The sequence below is a fragment of the Anopheles merus genome, chromosome 3R (assembly GCF_017562075.2).
Source record: "Anopheles merus strain MAF chromosome 3R, AmerM5.1, whole genome shotgun sequence".
NCBI classification, from domain to species: Eukaryota; Metazoa; Arthropoda; class Insecta; order Diptera; family Culicidae; genus Anopheles; species Anopheles merus.
The window spans coordinates 49,556,518-49,578,403 of NC_054084.1; the positions used below are offsets into that span (position 1 = coordinate 49,556,518).

At 39.7% G+C, this 21,886-nt stretch overlaps 4 protein-coding genes and 2 long non-coding RNA genes across 7 annotated transcripts; 4 read left to right on the forward strand and 2 right to left on the reverse strand.

The window, feature by feature from the left end:
* Window positions 1–3,495: 3,495 nt before the first annotated feature.
* Window positions 3,496–4,880, reverse strand: LOC121597388 (ER lumen protein-retaining receptor-like). Its single transcript, XM_041923121.1, has 3 exons — window positions 4,513–4,880; window positions 4,375–4,455; window positions 3,496–4,296 (listed from the first exon to the last, which is right to left on the reverse strand). Exons 2-3 carry the CDS (start codon window positions 4,375–4,377, stop codon window positions 3,646–3,648), a joined length of 654 nt encoding a protein of 217 aa, XP_041779055.1. The 5' UTR covers window positions 4,378–4,455; window positions 4,513–4,880; the 3' UTR covers window positions 3,496–3,645.
* A 155-nt stretch (window positions 4,881–5,035) lies between these two features.
* On the forward strand, window positions 5,036–5,355 carry LOC121597393. The gene is made up of 2 exons (XR_006005410.1): window positions 5,036–5,206; window positions 5,267–5,355. It is a non-coding gene; the product is annotated as an uncharacterized LOC121597393 (long non-coding RNA).
* On the reverse strand, window positions 5,224–13,320 carry LOC121597392. 2 transcript variants are annotated; one of them, XR_006005409.1, is made up of 4 exons: window positions 13,302–13,320; window positions 13,043–13,128; window positions 12,497–12,622; window positions 5,224–6,403 (listed from the first exon to the last, which is right to left on the reverse strand). It is a non-coding gene; the product is annotated as an uncharacterized LOC121597392 (long non-coding RNA). The 2 variants fall into 2 exon arrangements; XR_006005408.1 differs by lacking the exon at window positions 13,302–13,320 and having other exon boundaries at window positions 13,043–13,147.
* Window positions 13,321–13,397: 77 nt separating this feature from the next.
* Window positions 13,398–13,833, forward strand: LOC121597390 (mitochondrial import receptor subunit TOM7 homolog). The gene is made up of 2 exons (XM_041923123.1): window positions 13,398–13,586; window positions 13,682–13,833. Exons 1-2 carry the CDS (start codon window positions 13,490–13,492, stop codon window positions 13,741–13,743), a joined length of 159 nt encoding a protein of 52 aa, XP_041779057.1. The 5' UTR covers window positions 13,398–13,489; the 3' UTR covers window positions 13,744–13,833.
* A 726-nt stretch (window positions 13,834–14,559) lies between these two features.
* On the forward strand, window positions 14,560–17,658 carry LOC121597383 (methylcrotonoyl-CoA carboxylase subunit alpha, mitochondrial-like). The gene is made up of 3 exons (XM_041923108.1): window positions 14,560–14,755; window positions 14,940–16,719; window positions 16,791–17,658. The coding sequence occupies exons 1-3, from the start codon at window positions 14,724–14,726 to the stop codon at window positions 17,073–17,075; spliced, it is 2,097 nt and encodes a 698-aa protein (XP_041779042.1). The 5' UTR covers window positions 14,560–14,723; the 3' UTR covers window positions 17,076–17,658.
* Window positions 17,659–18,065: 407 nt separating this feature from the next.
* Window positions 18,066–20,996, forward strand: LOC121597387 (beta-ureidopropionase-like). The gene is made up of 4 exons (XM_041923120.1): window positions 18,066–18,504; window positions 19,191–19,453; window positions 19,535–19,947; window positions 20,018–20,996. The coding sequence occupies exons 1-4, from the start codon at window positions 18,401–18,403 to the stop codon at window positions 20,396–20,398; spliced, it is 1,161 nt and encodes a 386-aa protein (XP_041779054.1). The 5' UTR covers window positions 18,066–18,400; the 3' UTR covers window positions 20,399–20,996.
* The last annotated feature ends 890 nt before the right edge of the window (window positions 20,997–21,886 follow it).

Consider the following 21,886-nt stretch of genomic DNA (forward strand, 5'->3'; position numbering starts at 1 on the left):
GGATTATTTTTGTTTGCGATTTATTTACAAGCAAGGCATCATCAATGAAATAAACAACACGATTTGTGTTTTGCTATGTGCATGTTTATTTTAAAACTCCAAAAGCTCTTGAATTTCACATAATTTTACATAGTTTAATGAAAAATAATAATCACTTCACTCAATATTCTTTCTTCAATTAACTTATCTAACTTGTACAGCAGCAACGAGACGATTGACGGCGTCTGTCTTTGACACTTTGACAAGAGCCACCTTGAACCGATGCCGTGCATTAAAAATCTATAAAGTTCCACCAAGTTCGGTACACTCTCTTAATAAGCCTAAAGGTTCTATCATGAACCCTACACATAGTGATAATCAGCCGCAAAGTTCCAAAGAGTACCGTGTGCTTGTTAAAAAGCTTTATGGTTCCACGAAGTACTGTTTCATCTCTTAATCAGTCACAAAGTACGACATCGGACCGATTTTTCGTTAAACAGTCGCAAATCAGCTATAAAGTACGAGCTGGCTATTTGGGAATGCGCTCTATTGCATGGCTTTAAAATGCACGAGGCGCTCTCACTGAAAAGAACGCTCGCTCGCGCTGTTTCATTGTATTTTCCTTATACCCCTTCCTTTTCGTTTCTTTCGGTATGCGCTGCGCTTAATTGGTACCCCACTTGATTCCAGTGAGTTGCGCTGCGCTGGACTGAAACCCCGTCCCGCTCGTTTCTTTCTTAGCGCGCTGTGCGCTTCCCTTTATACGGACTTGGTGCACCCGAATCAAAAGAAAAACTTTAACACATCAAACTTGGTTTATAAATATTTTATCACTTTTATTGCAAATTAAACGCACATTTCAATTCATAGCTTCACACAATCTTACTTCAAACCTCACACATTATTTATAAAAGACGCACCCTTTTACATTCTCTATGCTAGTAGGGTAAAAAGAAATTGATCGTTAAAATAATTGACTAAATTTAAATGGTTGCGTTCTCAACAGTGCTCCTGCCGAAATCTGCCAATATAATCTGGCCACACTAGTCCGCAGGTCAAGGCGAGCTTTTTGGCGGCCACCGTCGCAAAACCGTCGCAAAACGTCAAAACCGACGTCGCATGTACTGCAAACCGACGTCGCCAGCGAGCGAAACTCGCAACGATTTCGAGGCGCTGGCGACGGTCGTTTTTGACGTTTTGCGACGGTTATTGACCTTTCGAGCGAGCTTTTGCCCTGCGGGCCAGTGTGGCCAGATTATATTGGCAGATTTCGGCAGGAGCACTGTTGAGAACGCAACCATTTAACCAAAGTGAGTGTATATATCAGGAGGGCTTATGGTGTTCTTTCTCACCAATACATCAACACACAATTTTACGTTTTGCTCCATAACAAAATCTAGTATGCCTTGAAGTTTAAACAAAATCTCGCAGAAATTGTATGTGGTTTTGCTCAGGCGTAGCACAAAGAAAGAAGCCAAAAAACCTACGCGACGGCCAGTTCTTGGATTAAAATGATGATCTGAAGATTACTGGATAACAACCCAAGTGCCACAAATCCACTAAACGACCACTAAACGGCTCCTAAACGACTCAAGTTCTCTACCTAAACGGAATATAGAAAGACTTCGTTTAGCAGACGGCAAACGACTCATGCATTCTAAAAATAGCAAAAAAGCTGGTGGCGCTATCTGTTGGAGGGATACCCCAACCAGTTGAGCTTCATCGCTTGAAGGAGAGCTTTCTCATTTCCTCTGTACTGTTGTATGGTATCGCGTATAAGAGGTACCGTCCCAAGAGCCACAGATTAAGCTTAAACGACTGGAAAATTGAATATCCATATAAAAAAATGAAAGCTCCACAGCTTCATTGGTTTGATCAATAGATGGCGTATTACAACTCATCATTATATTGCTATCCTGTTCTTGCAATGTGTTTCGACAAGTTTCATCTTATCATGACCTATATAGCCTTATAACTTTCTGAGCAAAAATCTATGTGAATGGTCGTGTGGTCACCCAAATAGCCAGAATTGCTTAAGCAGCTCATTTTGGCACGCTAAAGATCGCTGCTCTAATTCGCCTTTTGCAGTAGATAAACAGCATCAAAGTTCTATGTGGGTCTTTCAAACAGCGCCTAAGCAGCTTCCTTATGCCACGATGCCAGGGATTATTTTTCTTTGTGTTTAATTTTCAAGCAAGCGTCATCGATGAAATAAACAACAAGATTTGTTTCGTTTAAACAGATATGTATATTTTTAAATCTTTTGTATTGATGAATTACAAAAAACTTTATACAATTTACTGATAATTCACAATCACTTCACTCATATTCATTCTTCAATTAACGAATCTAACTTGTGCAGCAGCAATGAGATTATTGCCGGCGTCTGTCTTTGACACTTTGACAAGAGCCACCTTGAACCGATGTCATGCATTAAAAAGCTATAAAGTTCCACCAAGTTCAGTACCCTTTCTTAACAAGCCTTCAAGTTCCATCATGAACCCTACACATAGTGCTAATCAGCCGCAAAGTTCCAAAGAGTACCATGTGCCTGTTAAAAAGCTCCATAGTTCCGCAAAGTACCATCTATCTCTTAATCAGCCACAAAGTACGACATCGGAACGATTTGTCGTTAAACAGCCCCAAATCAGCTATAAAGTACGAGCTGGCTATTTGGGCAGATACGTAGGTATCAACACCAACGACCATAACTCAATTCTCACTTGCTTCAGTACTGGTGGTTTCCATTGGAGTTTAGTAATTAAACAATTGTATCGCTGTTCTAGTTCTAGCGATGCATAACTTCAATGCGAAACCATACAACAGTACAGAGGAAATGAGAAAGCTCTCCTCCAAGCGATGAAGCTCAACTGGTTGGGGTATCCCACCAACAGAGAGCGCCACCAGCTTTTTTGCTATTTTTAGAATGAATGAGTCGTTTGCCGTCTGCTAAACGAAGTCTTTCTATATTCCGTTTAGGTAGAGAACTTGAGTCGTTTAGAAGCCGTTTAGTGGTCGTTTAGTGGATTTGTGGCACTTGGGGTGTATCTCGGGGACCGCCTGTACAATATTTTTAAATAAATAATAATATATTGTCGCTCATTAATATGATTAACTTAAATTTTGTAGAAGATTTCATAACCAAGTTTATAAAAATGCGTGCCTTACGAATCATAGGAGATTCGCCGTGCTTTTTTACGCTCAATAAAAATAAAAACCGAAAATTCTAGAGAAGAAACCACAGAACAACATGCATGAACACGTGAATGCTCAACAACAGACATGATGTATTCAACATCAAACAGCATATTATGTTTTTTATGATTTTTTTGCAATTATAGATTTTATTGTTATTTCAATGCGTAGATTCATGAAGTTACAGAGAACGCGAACTTCTTCTTCTTCTTTTGGCTCAACAACTGTTCGGCCTGCCTGTACCACTTGTGGGTTTGGCTTTCAGTGACTAATTGATTTCCCCCCATAGCAGGATAGTCAGTCCTACGTATGGCGACACGGTCCATTTGGGTATTGAACCCATGACGGGCATGTTGTTAAGTCGCACGAGTTGACGACTGTACTACGAGACCGGCCTAGAGAACGCGAACAGTGCAACTAAAAACTTCGTAATGTTGGCTATGTATGGGGCTATTTACAAGCCTATCCAAACTAACAAATCGTACTGACCGTGACAATGCGTTCTCGATGTTTAAGGGTTGCAATTCGCACCGCAAGCAGTACAAACAGTACTGTTTGAATACCACCCGATATAAATGCCAATGGGTCGTAGAGGCCGTACTGGCCGTACCGATCGACCCAATGCAATACATAGAGTGCGCGGTACGAGCCGAGCAGCAACAGATAACACTTGAACCATGGCTCCACGTGAAACGTTTTGCAGATTAAATCCATTTGTGGCAGTATAGCGACCGCTTCGAGCATGATCGAAAAGGACCACAATATTTCGAACGCTTCCATACGATAGTTTACAAACAGAGCGATCATAAAGCATGGCAATATGAGAAACTCATTATAGAAGGTATCATTTTCGCGGTCATACGTTTTGCGATAGACACTGTGCATGACCAGCACGGTTATTAGCGTTACGCTGATGAAAAGCGTCTTCATCATCACATTATAGACACTGTAGGTGGCTGGAAAGGTGACCAGGTCGGCATAACGCGTCGCAAATACCGTAATGTACAGGATTTGTGTTTTCCCCGATACGCCAAAGCAGGACTTGGTGCGCCAAATGTTGAACAGCAAATAGAGAACTGCAAACGCGTGGAACGAGTCCGCCAACAGCCGGTATCCAGTAAGCTGTGAGAAAAATAGCATCACAAATCTTGCACCACTGCCTGCATATAGTAGGATGTGCCGCTTCGAAAGATAGCTCACCATTTCGATTTATTTTGTAGGTTAGTCTCCAATACTCAAATGTTTTTGTAGTTTCCCTTACTATAAACTGATTAAACACTCCTGCTGAGCCAAACGAAACATAAGAAATCAGTACAATGAGGAGAAAACTTCACTCACACTCAAAATCGACGGGACACAACACTGCCACAGAAGTGATGCGATGTATTAAAAAACAGCGTGGAAGTGCAGAGCATATTCTAGCGATTTTGCTCTCCCCAGATGCGACCCGTGCTTCTGCAGTTGCATTTTCAACACCAACACGCCAAGCGCTCTCTATACAGATTGGACAGATTTGTGTGAGATGGTGTTAGTTTTGCATCGGAAACCGGTATCACTGTGGGGAATATTTAAAAAAAAAAAAACGAATAAAACCAAGCAGCACGCAAGCGAATGGGGAATACCCTTGCGCGGCAACAAGTTTAAAGTTTTCGGGAAAGCACACAATACACATCATGTTAGAAAAGTGCAAACAGTAATATGTTTGCTGCATACAAATGCATACTTGGGAGCGTGAAAGTAACGACATCCCCTCTTGTGCATAATGAATAGAAACTACTTGATACTCGTGCAACAGATCTATTGCGCATGCATCAAAACAGGGAAAAACAGATGGACTAGTAGGCATTGTAACTACTGTCAATAGTAACAGACATTGAACGTTTTTTGGAGTGTTCGTGTTTGAGAGCATTAGTTTTTTGTTTTTCAATAGGAAACTGAATCGATTGGAATCGTCGCTAAAAAAATACTGAAAATGTCATCATGTTTTGTCTTACACAATTAGAAAATTGTGTTACCGTGCAGCGAAAGTTCAGTACGAATGCTTTGTACTAGATTTAAGCAAAGATATCAATTTGTTTATTTATCTTTCTAGCTATCACACCGAATCCGGCCTATCTTAAATGTGTTTGAAAATCAAACCTGTGAAATGTAGCCACATATCTTAGGATTCTGTTTTCATCGCATTTCAGTTAAACTGAATACCCTCTATCATGCACGATACTTATACTTGTAGTCCAAAACCTTTGGGGTTTAGCTTTGCTACCAAGAATTCATTTGAATTCCTTTTGTGGGTAATCATACCGAATTCCATTATTCCTGGTCTGGCAATCGTCAATTCCCGCGTATTACTGGATATGTGTAAATCTATATGCGTTTAAATCCTTTCTTTGCATTGCAGTCTTTACTGGTTCCATAATCGAATTATCTACCTAAGCCATTCTTTTGTTTGCCGTTTGAAAGGAAGCAAAAACTTTGCTGGCGAGTCATAATTATATCTACGATGCCTAGGTTCAACTTGCGTCATTTCGCATGAGTAAACCATTCGTAATATCGCATTCCGTGATGTTACGGTATGAAGTAGCACTCCAAAGGACTGTATATAAATTATAAAGTATCCATCGAGTCAAAAGCATTACGAGCGTATAGTTTCTTGCAAAGCTATTTAATGAGTATGGTTTTTGTAGAAAACATTATTAAAATGTTCACCCGTACGCAACTAACTGGCAAATGTTAGGTTAACGAAGTGAACGATATTGATCCTATTTTCTCCAATATTATGGCGTGCTGGACCCCTATTGACAAAGCCATTGGCATTTGAGGAGGCGTCAAAATAGTTCCAATAGTTTAGGATGACCTTTTTGAATGTTGTATCTTTTTGTTGCCAGCTTATGGTGCTTTTGCAATTTGAAGTTGAGTAACACCGGAACAGTTTGTAGTCATCGTTGAGTCAGCTACATGCTTATTATATCCATCGTATCGTGCAGTGCAGCGGTACGCAGCATTACTTAAAATTTGTTACCACTTTCGTGGCAGGATCGGAGTGAACGAAGAAAGTTTTACAGTATGGCAAAATAGCTTACATCTTTCTTCAGCTTTACAGCTTTCTTTTAGTTTGTTTGCTTAGCATTTGTTTCATACTAAACGAAGACAGCCCAATGCCAAGTGCCGCGAGCAAAGCGGCTGATCTGGTGGTATACCGATCCGTAGACTTGCTCGCCACTTCGTTGACCTGCAAACGAAATCAACAGAGAAGGAAAATTTTAACAAGAATACTACGTTTGCCGTATGCAATTGTTCTGGTGTCGCACCAATGCGCGATAACAGAAACAGAGAAGCGTAGGAGGAACGTTATTAATAGCAAAACGTGAATGTCAAGGTAAAACATTTTTGCAAATCCTGCCTATTTTTATCCTCGTGAAGTTTAGCTGATGAACAAACTGAAACAGTGCTAATGACGTCGTGCATAATAATCTTGCTAGAAGCGTGTACTAACGCTGTTTTATGATTTGTTATTGATCGGAATGTGATTAAATTTGTATACACATCAACCCCGAAGTGAACTTAATGATTGGCGCCGTAGAATTTAGCCGTAGGACGTAGCTGAACTCACTCAAGGCAAGGATCGTTTTGTCATAAAGTTCTTCTTCTTCTCTTCTTCTTCTCTGCTGTGGGAGGTTGATACTCGGTTCGGTGTGAGAATCCAGCTTCCTGGGCGTTCGTCATACTAATCCGCGTATGGAAAAAAATATGTTTTTCCAACCTCAAACTTAGTTAGGACCAGCTACTCAGGCCATATGTCCTTTTCCTTTGCAGTTTCTGTTTTTGGTTTTTTTTTTTTTTTCAAGGGGTATGGAGCTTCTTGTTTCCCAAGCTCGTCAGGTTGAACGCCATAGACATTTCTATCTGAACAAGCTAAGTAGGGAACAGAAGCAGGTGAATCTGATTTTTTTTTTTGTTAGAAGGATATTCTGTTTTTTTTAATGAACTCTATGATTAACTTTAAGGTTTTTATGTCTTTTTTCTTCCATGCTGCTATGAAGTTTGGTTCGTTTATGTTTTTTTGGGAATTTCTTTCTGCAGCGTATTTTAGGCATTTAAAAACTCTGTGAGTTCCGGTATCCGGTTCGTGACATGTGTTGCATGTGCCGTTATCTATTAGCTTCATTTTGTTTAGCCAATAGTTGCTGTAGTCGTGTCCTGCAATAAGTCTGTTAATAGTCTTTATGTCTTTTGGAGGTATTTTTAGTTTGTAATGCCACATTTTCATGTTCAGGGAGGTTTGGTATCTAAAGAATTTTTTCCCTTTTGTTGAGCTCATTGTTGTGTACCAAACATTTGCTTCAATTTGAGCTTTTGTTTTAAATGTTGATATTGCGTCACTTAATCTGATTTTATTTTTTATTTTGTCAAGTTGTGTTGTGCCCTCCTTGGCTAGTTTGTCGGCCTTTTCGTTGCCGATTATACCCACGTGACTCGGAATCCATTGTATTTTACACTGTATAAGTTCTAGGTTAAATAATATCCTATTTATTATTTCGTCTACATATAACTCTTCTCTGGCGGTCTCTAAAATGGTACATGCCGATTTACTGTCTGTGTATATTGTGCAGTTTTTAATATTCTTGGTTATTGCTATTTGTAAGGCTGTGTCTATTGCGTATAGTTCGGTGGTGCAGATTGATACAGGGAGTTCTATTTTTTTGATACCGTGATAATTTCTCTTTGGTTAATCTCTATATATATGCCTATTCCACAGAGGTTCCTCGTTTGCTTCCATCTGTGTATATTTTTGTGCCCTGTTGCTTGTATATGATCTCTAGGCTTTTTTGTCTTAGCATGGATGTGTCTTGGTTTTTTTTGTTGTCGTTAATGGATGAGATGGTCGGGTTGATAGTGGTTTGGAATGGGCTATTTTTTGAGTTGTTGAATTCGTAGTGGGCTATTTTGTCGTATGTGTTTCTGTTTGCGATGTATGTTTTTCTTGGGTGGTAAAGTTCCAGCGTGGTGTGTTATGGTGGTTCCTTAGATTTTGTGTGTTGAATGTAGTGTGTGCTATTGCTTTGGCGAGTTGTTTTTCTATTAGGTATGTGGTTCTTATGTGGAAAGGGGTTTCTGATGCTATTGCGTAGAGTGTGTTCAGGGGGGTGGTCTTTGAGCAGCCAGTGATTTTTCTAAGCGATTGGTTTAATATGGTATTTAGTTTGTTTTTTTTTGTGTTATTGGCATTACTACTGAGTGATATACCGTATTCCAAACTTCCTCTTATAAGGGATCGGTGAAGTTGGATTGTTTTTTCTGGGTTGATGTGTCTAGATCTATTGCATACTGCTTTGATGAAGTTAAGTTTTTGTTGTGCTATTTGGGTTTGATTGTCGATATGTGTGTGGAATCTTAAGTTGTTATCGATGTCAATGCCTAGAAATCGGTGGGTTGTTACTTGTTGTATGAAGGAGTCTTCTATTTTTATGTTGCTTCTTGTTGTATTTTGGGGAAACTGCATTATCTTGGTTTTTGTTATGTTTATTTTTAGGTTGAGGCTATTTAGTGTTGCTTGTAGTGTGTTTAGGGTTCGTTGGAGTTTTGTGATTGTTGCTGAGGCGGTGATTCCACTTTCTATAATGGCAAAATCATCTGCATATTGTATTAGTTTGATCTGATTTTGGTTTAGGCTATGGCAGTCACTTGTATATATATTAAAAAGCAGGGGGGATAGGACGTCTCCTTGCGGGAGTCCCGTAGATATTCTTCTACTGATTTTTTATCTTCAGATGTGATCTCGACCGATCTGTTGTTTAGGAAACCTACGATCCATCTGATATCTTCTCTGGATATCATTTTTCTGGTGAGGATCTCTTCGAGGATGTCAACTTTTACACTGTTGTAGGCGTTTTTCACATCGATAAAAATCACCCCAGTGTGTATTTTTAACCTCAAGTTGTGCTTGATTGTGTTGACAATCCAATCAACAGCGGATGTTGTGGCACGATTCTTTCTAAATCCGAAGGTTGTGTTAGGTAGTTGGTCATATTTTTCTATAACATAATTTAGGTTATGAAGTACGGCTGTGTTTGCAAGTTTTGTAATGGTTGGGAGTAAGGCTATGGGTCTGTAATTTTCAGCTAGGGTATTGTCTTTTCCGGGTTTTTGGATGGCGATTATTTTTATTTTTTTAGTTTTTTTTCTATTTTTCCTGTTTGATACATTCTGTTGATGTCGTTTATGATTGCGGTTGAGTTATTGTTGTTCAGTATTTTTAGTGTGTTGTAGGATATTTTATCTATGCCTGGGGATGAATTTTTTTTGGATCTAAGAATGTCATTCCATTTTTTTTTGTCCAGTAGGGTTTTATCACTGATGAAGTGAGGGGTTCTTGTTGTGTTTTTTTGTTTTGTTGATCCAAAGTGTATGTTTAAAAAATCATTTGCCATTTTTTTGTCTTTTTCTATATTATTTTCTTTCCTGGGTTTCACTTTGAAGCATCCCATGAGGTCCCAGAGATCCTCCATCTTTGTTTGCGTGTTGATTAGTTCCAGTTTATCTTCTATTCTTTTTGCTTTGGCTAGTTTTCTTAGGTATCTAAATTTGGCTGAATCTCTCTTGTACTCTATTTGGTTTGTAATCGTTTTGTTTTGGTTAAAATTTTTCCGAGATTCGCATTTTTTTTTCCCACGCTATTTTGATTTCTTCTGACCACCATGACTTAGGTTCTAGGGTGGTTTTGCTTCTATTTCTTAAGATTATCTTATTAATATCTTTGGTGATGCTGCTTATGTCCGTACTATCGTTTCCCGGAAGTAAGGTGATTTCCTTATCTATTTTTTTTCTATTATATATAAATCTTTGGTATGGAGGGGGTTTAATTGTGTTTATGTGTGTGTAGATTATTTTGTGTCCACTGTTGCCAATATGTATGTCTGATACTGTTCTTTTTATATTTGGTGCCACTGTTATTTTTGCGATTGTGAGGTCGATAGCTGTGTTTATATTATTAAGGTTAGGGTTTATAAATGTATGTTCGTTGTTATGGATCACAGTAAAGTTAGTATCGTTTATCATGTTTAGTAGGTTGTTTCCTTTCGTATCATTGTAGTGGTTTCCCCATTCCTTATGGTGTGAGTTGAAATCTCCCGTTATTATGACCTTTGGATATTTGTTGAGGGTTGTAAACAGAAGGGTTAGTAGTGTTATGAACTCTGAACTTGGTGTCCTTGGTTTGACGTACACAGATGCAAATATCCATCCCGTTTGAGTAGTGTGGACCGCTGTTGCTTGAATGTAGGGGTTAGAAGGTAATAATGTGATTTTTTTTACGTTAATACCATTACGTATTAGTATTACCACTCCTCCATATCCGTCTTCCCTATTTTCGGGGATCACTTGATAGTGTTGGATTTTTAGTGTTTCAGCTGTTTTTTTATCCAACCATGTCTCTTGGAGACAGGCTATGTCTATATTTTTTTTTATTAGTAATTCTCTGATTTCTTCTTTGTTGCATTTTAATCCTTGTACATTCCCTTGTAACAGTGTGAATGTTAATAGGATAGTTATGGGGTGTTGGATGGGTTAGTCGTTTTTATGTATGATTTTGTAATTATTGTATTGAGGTGTGTTTCCTGCTTGTGCATTCGTTATGATATATTCCTCCACAATCATTGTGGGGGTTTTTGGTGTTACGTTTATTCCATCTACATCGATGGATTCTTCTGAGTCTTCAGTGTATTTTGTTGGAGTGTATGTTTCGTTAACAGTGTTTGTCTGTTCGTTAGGTGATGTGGTATTTTGTATTTCTGTGTTGTCGGTTTGTTTTCTTTAGGTGTGGTGTTTTCTGTGGTGTGGGTTGCCCGTATTTCCGTGTTATTTGTGTTATTTTTTATAGGAGTTTGAATAATTGTACTCACTTTTTCTGTTGTGGTAGTGTTTGTTTTACTCATAGGAGATTTTGTTTTTTGTGCGTAAGATGTTTCTGTATTATATACTCTTGGGATGGCAGGACATTGGCGTCTCCGAATCCGTCTTGCTTCCCCATACGTTACCTTGTTTTCCGTTTTTATTCTGCTGATCTCCATTTCATCAACAAATACCGGGCAGTTCCTGTTTAAAGTATGATGAGCTTCCCCGCATGACACGCATTGTGTTTTTTTGCATTGATCTTTGTGATCAACTTCACTGCAGTTCGCGCATACTTTTTCCTTTTGGCACCATTTTTTTTGTATGACCCAGCTTCATGCACGTAATGCATCTCATTGGCCTGGGAACGTAGAGTTCTACTTTTACAGGGTAGAGACCGAAGTCCACTACACGTGGTATCTTTCCCGTTTTGAATGTGATTATTGCCGTCCGGGTGTTTTTCAGTGTTTGTTCCGTTTCCTTTTCATTATGATTACCTCTACTACATTTTGTTCCTTTAGTCCCTCAAGGAGTTCTTCCTCTGTGAGATATTCAATATCTGGGCATCGGATCACTCCCTTACTCAAGTTCAAGGTGGGGTGTTCATAGGTTTTTACCGCGGTTTCATTTCTTCCATCTGAGATTTTTTTTATGGTTGCCAGTTTGTTTGCTTGTTTTTGATTTGCTACTTTGATGAGTAGTTTTCCGTCTTTTAATTTGTTCACTGATAGTGCTTTTGTGCCAATCGCGTTATGCATCACTTTTGCTGCTAGGAACGGGTTAATCCGGCTTAAGTCTTGTGTTTTTGAGACTGTTTCCATCAGCATGAAGACCTCTACTTCTTCCGTGTCATTGGTTAGTGCCAATCTTCTCGGATTCTTCCCTATTTTCCTTCTGGGCTCACTTTGTTCATCTAGAAGGCCAAAATAATTATTGAGGGGAATACCCCCTCCCGGGTCCTGGACCCCCATCCCCCCTTACTTTCCACCCCTTTTTTTTTGTTTATTTATTTTCCTCAGTTATAATTTCTTTTTTCTTCTTTTTCTCCCTTTTTCCAATCTCTATCCACTATCTTGCACTTGGTATCTGTTTTAGGTTTTACTTTTCGCCAAAATCGTCACTAGGGTTAATCACAACTTTATCCTTCAGGGTTACACTGTAGAATTCATAAAGTTCTTGAACGCCTTAGTGTGATACATTACACGTTCTCCTTGAAACTGGATTATTATACATGTACATCACGTGATCAGGTGAATGTGTTGAATATTGAATAAATTACAATCGCAAGATGAGTTTCAGGGTACTACATTCTAGAGAGAAAGCCATGCTACGCATTTCAGGTTACAACTGTAGTGCTGGAGAATCAGAGGCTAGTCTCAAGCGAAGTGTAGACGACATTAAAGAAATGGGATACATTTTACGGTATTTAACTTACCTGTGCACAGTTTAGGCGAACGGCATATCGCATGACCTGTGTCGATTTCATCTTTTGTCTTCCCGTACTGTTGCTGGCTTGCCGTGTTTTGTTTTACGGGAATCTCCCCTGTACGTCCGGGCGCAACTGAAACCATAAAAGTGATACCAACGTAAATCATACTGATCGTGCTTCTGTTATGTTCGCCAAATGGTGCGGGCAAATATGTAATGACCAAGACCGACCATTGTGGCTGTTTTCTCTCTTCAATTGAATCAACGAGCACAGAATAATCGCTACTTGAGTTAGAGATACTTTTGGGCAACTAAGATATCATTGAGTTGCTTAAATATACCAGAAGAAATATTGTTATGACAAAAATTAGCAACACTTTTCATGCAATTTTTATGTAACAAAAGTGGACATCGCTAGAATGTTTCCGAAATTTCGGGAATATCACTTTGTACTGTACAAACAAAACAATATTTATATGAACACTTGTTAACACGATATATGCCAATAAATGAATTCTAGTAATGTAAAATATGTGATACAAAAGATACTGACTTGGAGCAACCTTCACGGGGTCGGAAATAAAATCAGAAGAACAATTGCACTCAGAGGCCCTTCAAATGCTTGCGATGTGACAGCATCTGCAAAACCAAAAAAAAAACCAAAGGCACTTTTGACACAATGGGTGCTATGCACAAGGTTACTATAGAGAACAATCAACAAAATTTACGTTCTAATTTGATTAAAAACTGTGTAAATTACAATTTGATTAAAAGAAATAATATTAAAGTAAAATTAAACAGGCAGCACTTACGGCACATCGAGTGATTGCGTTGGAATTTGATTGGACGAATTAAAGAGCAAGGTGTCAAAACGATTCGAGTGATCCAGCCTTCTATTTTGCAATCTTGTAATTGTCACATACCACCGCATCGTGTTATCACAATTGCTTGTTGTTCCACAGTCGCTCGAAGAAACACGTTTCGTAACTTTCCCAGCAAAATGCTATCTCCAGGCGTTAAGGAAAGAATTGGAGTTGTCTTTGAGGTGGTGAAAACTTCCTTTCACTGGGGTTTCATTCCGACGCTGTTGTATTTAGGTAAGAATACACGTTTACATAACAATATGTTGTGTGGGGTGTTCCTGCGTATGCGTCTTTGATGAAATGAGCTAATGGTGTTTGTTTTGTTTCAGGATTCCGCAAAGGATCAGAACCCGGCATGCCTCCGTTACAATTAGCCAATTTACTATGGTAGTCAGTGTTGAAGCAGCAACATCGTATAATCCCGAGTGTATGATTTAACATGGGAATAAATCACTATTTGCTGTGGAAGAAGTAAAAACAACACGGTTCTAACATGATGTTTTATTGTAGTGGCTTCTTAGGAAAGATTGGTTTTCAACAAATTGTGTAGGAAAGCGGTTTATTGTTATTTTTTTTAGATGCTTATAAGAGTTGCAGGCTAAGGGTTGAGACCGTGAGTGATGCTGGACACTCCTGCAACAGACTAAGACACCGGTTGCGGTTGTAATATGGTATAGTTAAAGAAATTGTAGTTGACGTTAGTCGGTAAGTTGTACGATTATCAAATTTTAAAACGGATTTTTGCTCTGTTTTCTATTTTCGAAGAGCATACACGATCCAATCTTGGCTTAAAACTCGAGCGGCAAGCATTTTTTTCAGCTTGTTTGTAACGAAACATGAATCTCGTCTTAGAATAGTAAAATCACACATTTTGATTAAAAGAAGACGGCAGGCCGTAGAAGAGACCTCTGCTCTAATGGATAGCTGCGTCCGTTGCTCCGTAGATGGATCAATAATGATTTTTTACTAAAAAGCTATCTACTTTATAATCATCCAGCTGGCAGAGAGTACGTGAGGCATCATACATTTCTGATTGAAAGTATAGCTGAACTATGCGTTATGAATTAATTATCGCAAACTTTTCCTTTTGTTACCAATAGTTAATGTTCACAAAACATATTGGAAAGAAAAGTTTTTTTACCTTTTCATCTTCAATGCTGCTGTTTTTTGTAGATCACTGTAGTCAAATTTAGAAAAAATATCAAAAACGCCATAAAACGTTCATTGTCAAACGGAGACATGTCGAAACAAACTGACGGTCGGCAGTCTTATTAATCTTGGTCACATTCCGCATGCGTGCCAATCTACCTGTTGCGCTGTCCCTGTAGTGCTGTAAATAAACAATTATCGGCATATAACGACAAAACCAAAATGCTGCACAAAATGCAGACCGTGGCCTCATGGTAAGTAAATAAAGAGAAAATTCCTTAAGTCTGGTTGATGTCTATTCTGGCTGATAAATCTGCCGTTGAATCCAGTGCAATGGCCCCTACTGTTACGTAATCGTGCAAATTCCCGGAGATCTCGACTGTTTTGAGAGCTTCGACAAATTAACTAAGCCGTTCTGTTACTTTTATGCTTTCAAAGGTCCCGTCGTTTCGCAACCACTTGCAGCAATGCCAGTCAAAAGGTGGTGCATCGTCAAATCAACAAATTGTTGATAGCCAACAGAGGAGAAATTGCGTGTCGCGTGATGAGGACGGCAAACCGTCTTGGTATTCGTACTGTCGCTGTTTTTTCCGATGCGGATGAAAAATCACTCCACGTAAAGCTAGCAAATGAAGCATACAACATTGGCCCGGCCGCTTCACAACAGTCGTACCTTCGTGGCGATAAAATTCTGGCAGTTGCCAAGAAGGCCGGTTGTCAAGCTATTCACCCCGGCTACGGATTCTTATCGGAAAATGTGGAGTTTGCCGAACTGTGCCAACAAGAACAAGTTACGTTCATCGGTCCGCCGGCAAGTGCCATTCGAGACATGGGTATTAAGAGCACCTCCAAACACATCATGTCTGCTGCTGGCGTACCGATCATCAACGGTTATCATGGAGAGGATCAGTCTGACGAGAAGCTTATGCAAGAGGCGAAGAAGATTGGGTTTCCGCTAATGATCAAGGCAGTTCGTGGTGGAGGAGGCAAAGGTATGCGTATCGCTGAAACTGAAGCAGATTTTATGCCCATGCTGCAGTCTGCCCGTACGGAGTCAGAGAAAGCTTTCGGTGATAGTGCCATGCTATTAGAACGTTACGTGCGATCTCCAAGGCACGTTGAAGTGCAAGTGTTTGCCGATCATTACGGCAACGCAGTCTACCTTTACGAGCGTGATTGTTCGGTGCAACGGAGGCATCAAAAGATAATTGAAGAAGCACCTGCTCCGGGGCTGTCGGAAGAGTTGCGCAAACAGCTCGGAGAGGCCGCGGTTCGCGCGGCGAAAGCCGTCAATTATGTCGGGGCTGGAACGGTAGAGTTCATCCTGGATAAAGAAGATCTTTCATTTCACTTCATGGAAATGAATACTCGGCTACAGGTGGAGCATCCCATCACAGAAATGATTACCGGGACTGATTTGGTAGAATGGCAGATAAAGGTTGCTGCAGGGGAGCGTCTTCCGGTAACGCAGGAAGACATTGTCAAGCGGGGTCACGCCTTTGAAGCTCGTATCTATGCCGAAGATCCCGCAGGGGGCTTTCTCCCTGGAGCAGGACCATTGGATTATCTTTCCACGCCAGAAATATCAAATACTACCCGTGTAGAAACCGGTGTTCGGCAAGGAGACGAGGTGTCCATCCATTACGATCCCATGATAGCAAAGCTTGTTGTTTGGGGAGAAAATCGTGCAAGCAGTTTGCAGTTGTTAATCGAGCAGCTGACAAACTATCAAATTGCTGGTTTGCAGACCAACATAAACTTTCTGATCGACCTGGCACGACATGAGCATTTCCAGGCTGCAGATGTACACACGGGATTCATTGAACAGCACACGGCTACACTTTTCCCAAAAAAGGTGATACCAGCGACTAAGGTAGTTCAGATGGCGTTAGCGCATACACTCAACGAACGAGCTCAATCTGGCGCCAGCTTGGGAGCAAAAAAATGTGGACCATTTGATGTAGAATACGGATTCCGACCAAACTATCGTGTACCACGTTCCATTAAAATAAAAGTTGGTGCCGTGGAACACATTGTGACCATCGAAACAGATAACGACGGCAGCTACTCCGTCCGTGTGGATGATGGCGAATGGATGAAGGTAACGGTACGGCGTAAACCATACGCTAACCGATTCCTGTTGGAAACTAATATCGAGGGACACGTGTCGTGCTTCAACGCCGTTATTTCGGGAGAAAATATTTCCCTTTTCGATGAGGTAACTGTGTAAACTAAGCTCGTCCAGCGTGTATCGAAATTTTTAATATAAATCCTTTTCTGTTATTTTAGAACGGCATGATTGGTGGAGTAATTGTTCAGCCCCGTTTTCTCGTTACCGAAAGCTCAATGGGTGGAGTCGATGCATCCAGTGTAACTGCCCCAATGCCCGGAGTGCTCGACAAGCTGTTCGTTAAGCCGGGAGACACTGTAAAAGCTGGTACACCGGTAGCAGTGCTGATTGCTATGAAAATGGAACACGTTTTAAAAGCCGCAAAGGATGGAGTTGTTAAAGCAATACCTAACGCTGAAGGTAGCAACGTTCGTAAAGGCGCCACATTGATTTCGTTCGAGTGATTGAACGTTATGAACACAACGACCTTGCATTTAACCTGTTCTAAACAGTCTGACACAAAGTGCATTTATTAGAAATTAGGGTGATTTTGTAGATTTTAGAGAAAAATATCATTGAAATGATACAAACGCAACAATAACATTCTGCTAGGGTGGCGTTTAACGCTAGAGAAGTGGTCGTTAGTCCACGATTCTCGACAATATATCAAAGATATTGCAAAAATCCCAGGTACACATTGATAATTATGATTGAATGGTTCGACTTGAAACAAAAAACAAATTTATAGTAGAAATCTTATTTCATTATATAGTTTATATAGGCTACTAGCGGAAAGCGTCTGATGCAGATAATTTCAAAAGATTATAAATCAAATAGTTAAGATCATTACTAATCAAATCAAATTTCAAATAACTACGTCCTTTAGCGTAGCAGCAATAATTTACTTTACCAATCAAGGTCAATTGAGGTCAATTATTAGACGTGAATAAAGCAATCATGCCCGTATTATATTTTGCGTATAGCTAGATGCAATCAAATAATGTTACATTCCAAATTTTATTGTCAATAAAATCATATATGTGCCAAGATGTGGAAATATTGAATGGTTTCTTAGAAGTTAATAATTATGTGAGTGTGAGCCTTATGTCGTTTGATTGTTTCAGAAAAAATGAACGAATTGTATGTTATTTCGACACTCTACTACAAAAATTCTGTTAAAGGTCCATATTTAAACAAATTAATAAACTTTTATTAAATTTTAAACTTTTGTAATGGTAATGAAACGTTAAATTGTCATAAATATTCTAGAAGGCGTCCAAATGATATGCGTACAGCAAACAGTTAGATTATCACTGTTTACATCTACTGCAAGAGAATTGACGTTCAAAGTGAATCGCTCCGAGAAGGACAGAGTACATAGTGATATACAGATTAGACACATACAGATTATGTAATCTGGAGATTAAAACCGGGAGAACACGACCAATGGACCATCGCGAGGTGTTAAATAATGTGCTGCGCTCGTGATTTCCAAACGTTCTCTTTCCGCTCTTTGGTCGTAATGCATTCGCGTGAGTCGACTGCGTAGAGTGGGGTGAACTGCGCAACGACTGCGTAAGGCTGTACCACTTGAGTATAGTGAGTGAAACCGAGCACAGAACATTTGGAGTACTTGCTTACATTCAACGACTCATTGAATCGATCATTGACCCAAAAACAAGTAGTATCGTTTACTAACACATTCTCTGTGCTTGAAATTGTTAGAAAACAGTAACGAAACAACACACCGCTGCAATACAGTAGTTTATAGCACTGGTAAGAGTGCAATATGTCTGAATCAAATTTTAAAAGCCTAGAAGCCACCCTTAACAAACATATTCCTCCGGAAGAGCTACGAGAGGTGAAACGTGTGCTTTATGGAAGGACGGACGAGTAAGTATGGTTTTGATGTGGTAAAATCAAAATGTGAAGTGGTAATGAAATTCGTACACGGCAAATATTGAATTTATTTACGCGTTTCATTTCTCTTCATTCTCGTATGGGTGTAACATTTAAAAATAGAAAATACGTTGTGACTCTTACCGCTGTGACATTTTTTTTAATATGAATGATGTTTAGGTTTGAGAATATGTCTCAATCGAGAACCTGAACCGTGAACCTGAAAATGTTGCTTTTTATTCGCATAAAATATGTATTTAACTACTATTGATCTTTTTCATTTCGATACTGTACCGATGTAGGTTACTATGTAAAGGTGAAATATTCTATGAACAGATACGGGTTAGGACACATTGTGCTTTTCTAAATGCTGTGCAGCACAACGTGAAGCTGTGATAATAGCAACACAATGATACTGCAATAGATTGGGGAATTGGTGAAGATAAGAATAAGATAACAGACTGGGGGGTGATGTATTGTGGTACTGTCTGCTAGGCAATGTTTACACGAGTATAACGAACATGTAAAATTTAATGTAAAGCGTTGTTAAATCCCCATGTACAATGTTATGTAAAGCGATTTAAATAAATTTAAATCCCGATGGCGTACATAAAATTGTACGAATTACCGGTAGCGTTAAATTGATCATTCTAATCAAGGCGATGTCTTTACCATTTCAGCAATGAGCTGCAATTTTCCGAAGAAACCATTTCATTGGCCAAGGATGTTGATATCGAGCTGAAAGGTTACGTTTTTAGCGCCCGCAAAGAGGACCTGCGACGGCCAAGAATAGTGCGAGTGGCCGCCATCCAGAATACGGTAGACATACCGACCACGGCTCCGATTCATGTGCAGCGTGATGCACTGCATGAGAAGATTTCCAACATTTTGCGCGTCGCCGTAACTGCCGGGGTCAACATCGTATGCCTGCAGGAAGCATGGAGTAAGCATTTTCATCCCACGGAGGATTGTTAGGCAAGTGAGTTAGATGCGATATATGTGTATGTATGTGTGTTTGTTGTAGCTATGCCATTTGCATTCTGTACACGCGAAAAGTTCCCGTGGTGTGAATTTGCCGAAGATGTAGAGAATGGACCAACAACAAAGATGCTGAAGGAGCTGGCGAAACAGTACAATATGGTCATCATTTCACCGATCCTGGAACGTGATACTAATCATCACGATACAATCTGGAATACGGCTGTGGTCATTTCGAACAACGGTACCTTCATTGGCAAGCACCGAAAGAATCACATTCCACGTGTGGGTGATTTTAATGAGTCGACCTACTACTTTGAGGGTGATACCGGTCATCCGGTGTTCGATACACAGTTTGGTCGCATAGCGATTAATATTTGTTACGGACGCCACCATCCCCAAAATTGGATGATGTTTGGTATTAACGGAGCAGAGATAGTGTTCAACCCATCTGCTACGGTAAGATATTCGATCGTTTGAGCGATCAATTGTTCTGTTTGAAATACTACATGGTGGTCTCTGCTTACAGGTTGGAGCGCTCAGTGAGCCTCTGTGGGGTATCGAAGCACGAAACGCGGCCATCGCTAACGGTTACTTTACGGTAGCAATCAACCGTGTTGGGACGGAGGTGTTCCCGAACGAATTCACTTCTGGAAATGGACTGCCGGCGCACAAAGATTTTGGCCCGTTCTATGGATCGTCCTATGTGGCTGCACCGGATGGATCTCGTACACCCGGTCTATCGCGGGACAAGGATGGTCTCCTCGTAGTAGAGATCGATCTGAACCTCTGCCGCCAGATAAAAGACTTCTGGGGATTCCAAATGACGCAGCGTTTGCCACTTTACGCTGAAAGCCTTGCGAAGGCAGTTAAACCCGACTATAAACCGCAAATAATTCGAGAAAGTTAATCTTAACTTAGGTGGACAATTTTGGCATTATGTACGTTTGAAAATCCGACCGTTGGAGAAATAATCTAAAAAAAGAAACAATTGAACGCTACATTCATACTTCATCATGCGTAATCTTGCGAAGCACAACGAGAAACCAACACAATAAAACACAAACAAACAATTGTGTTAAATCTCAAAATTTTATATTTGCTATACATGGCTATATTGAGTGGGATATTGTTGCATCCGTTTACCTTAACACTATATGATTGGCTTGGTTGTATCGTTTGCACCAATTGTAGGCATCTAAAACTAATCAACAAACAACATCACTTCTTTTACGTTATTACGTGCCCTTTTGTTTGCGTGTTTTCGCGTGTGTATGCTGTGTTGTGGATACATACTGCAATGACGAACTTTCCGATTTTGTATCAACGTTTACCGACATTGTGTAAGGTTATTCATTCCAAGTACAGGATCCGCAACCGATTGTGTCTTTGGCTACATGGAATTGTGAGATTAGCCCAAAATTGTTAGTACGATCCACTCATCCAAAACTATCTATTATCGCATGAACTATGAAATAAAAATAAATCTTTTGTCACAAAGGTGTTTATCAAGGTGGTTGTCGCTGTTGCTTTCAATGGCTTTCGGTTTATTTAAGGAGATTTGAACGAATTAACATCTTTTTACAATTACTTCTCATCCTGCTCTTTAACAACTAAAGGTTCTCTCAGGTGAATAAATCAACTAGTGTAAATTCATTTCATTTTTTTTTGCTTTGAATTTTTGAATTTTAGTCATGGTCGTTTGGCGCATCGTCATATGTTTGTATCCACGTTTGATTGAATCAACATATTGTTAAGCCTTAAGTGTTATGTGCTGTCCAGGCTCTTCTGGGGCTACAAGTGGTATTGTCCCGTTTATTATTAACATTGTAGCTGCACAACATTCTCTCACGTTTTACCATCAGGAACGCAAACCAATGTGTGAATTGTTAGGGAACATTTGCTGAACAAATCCAAAGGGATTTGCTCTATTAAATTTGTACCACAAGTATTTGGAGGATTTTACAACTAGCTCATGATAACGCTATGAATGTAGTCGTCTTATTAAGCAGAGAAAATAGGGAGAAGGTTTTGAGTTTTTTATAGATATAATTTTAGAATATGCATTACGCACTTGGACACATTTTTTTACAAACATTTTACGGGCGTTGGCAAGGGGTTTCGGTGCATTCATTAAATAGCAAGGGTATTATTCCAGACCGGCTTTTATGTGTCGAGTGATTTGATTGTGGCTTTCAATTTGCATCTACACTTCCTGTGGTACGGTTCGCATGATTTCATTTGATTTGTTTTATTTCGTGTTTGCTGTACAATACTGGGTGGATAGGTATCCTTATGTGAATGATTACTTCGACACTAGGGAAAGACTGGTTTGGTTACTGGCTTGAAAATGGTTTGTTCCTTGCTTCCATGCCCCGCCGTAGTTGTTCAAAAGTAG

Bases quoted from the DNA above. Each gene is read 5' to 3' on its own strand.
- LOC121597390 (XM_041923123.1), top strand. From the start codon at position 13,490: ATGCTATCTCCAGGCGTTAAGGAAAGAATTGGAGTTGTCTTTGAGGTG. The intron at 13,587-13,681 runs GTAAGAATACAC...GTTTTGTTTCAG, and splicing joins TCCGACGCTGTTGTATTTAG to GATTCCGCAAAGGATCAGAA.
- LOC121597383 (XM_041923108.1), top strand. From the start codon at position 14,724: ATGCTGCACAAAATGCAGACCGTGGCCTCATG. The intron at 14,756-14,939 runs GTAAGTAAATAA...ATGCTTTCAAAG, and splicing joins ATGCAGACCGTGGCCTCATG to GTCCCGTCGTTTCGCAACCA. The intron at 16,720-16,790 runs GTAACTGTGTAA...CTGTTATTTTAG, and splicing joins ATATTTCCCTTTTCGATGAG to AACGGCATGATTGGTGGAGT.
- LOC121597387 (XM_041923120.1), top strand. From the start codon at position 18,401: ATGTCTGAATCAAATTTTAAAAGCCTAGAAGCCACCCTTAACAAACAT. The intron at 19,454-19,534 runs GTAAGCATTTTC...TGTTTGTTGTAG, and splicing joins ATGCCTGCAGGAAGCATGGA to CTATGCCATTTGCATTCTGT. The intron at 19,948-20,017 runs GTAAGATATTCG...CTCTGCTTACAG, and splicing joins TGTTCAACCCATCTGCTACG to GTTGGAGCGCTCAGTGAGCC.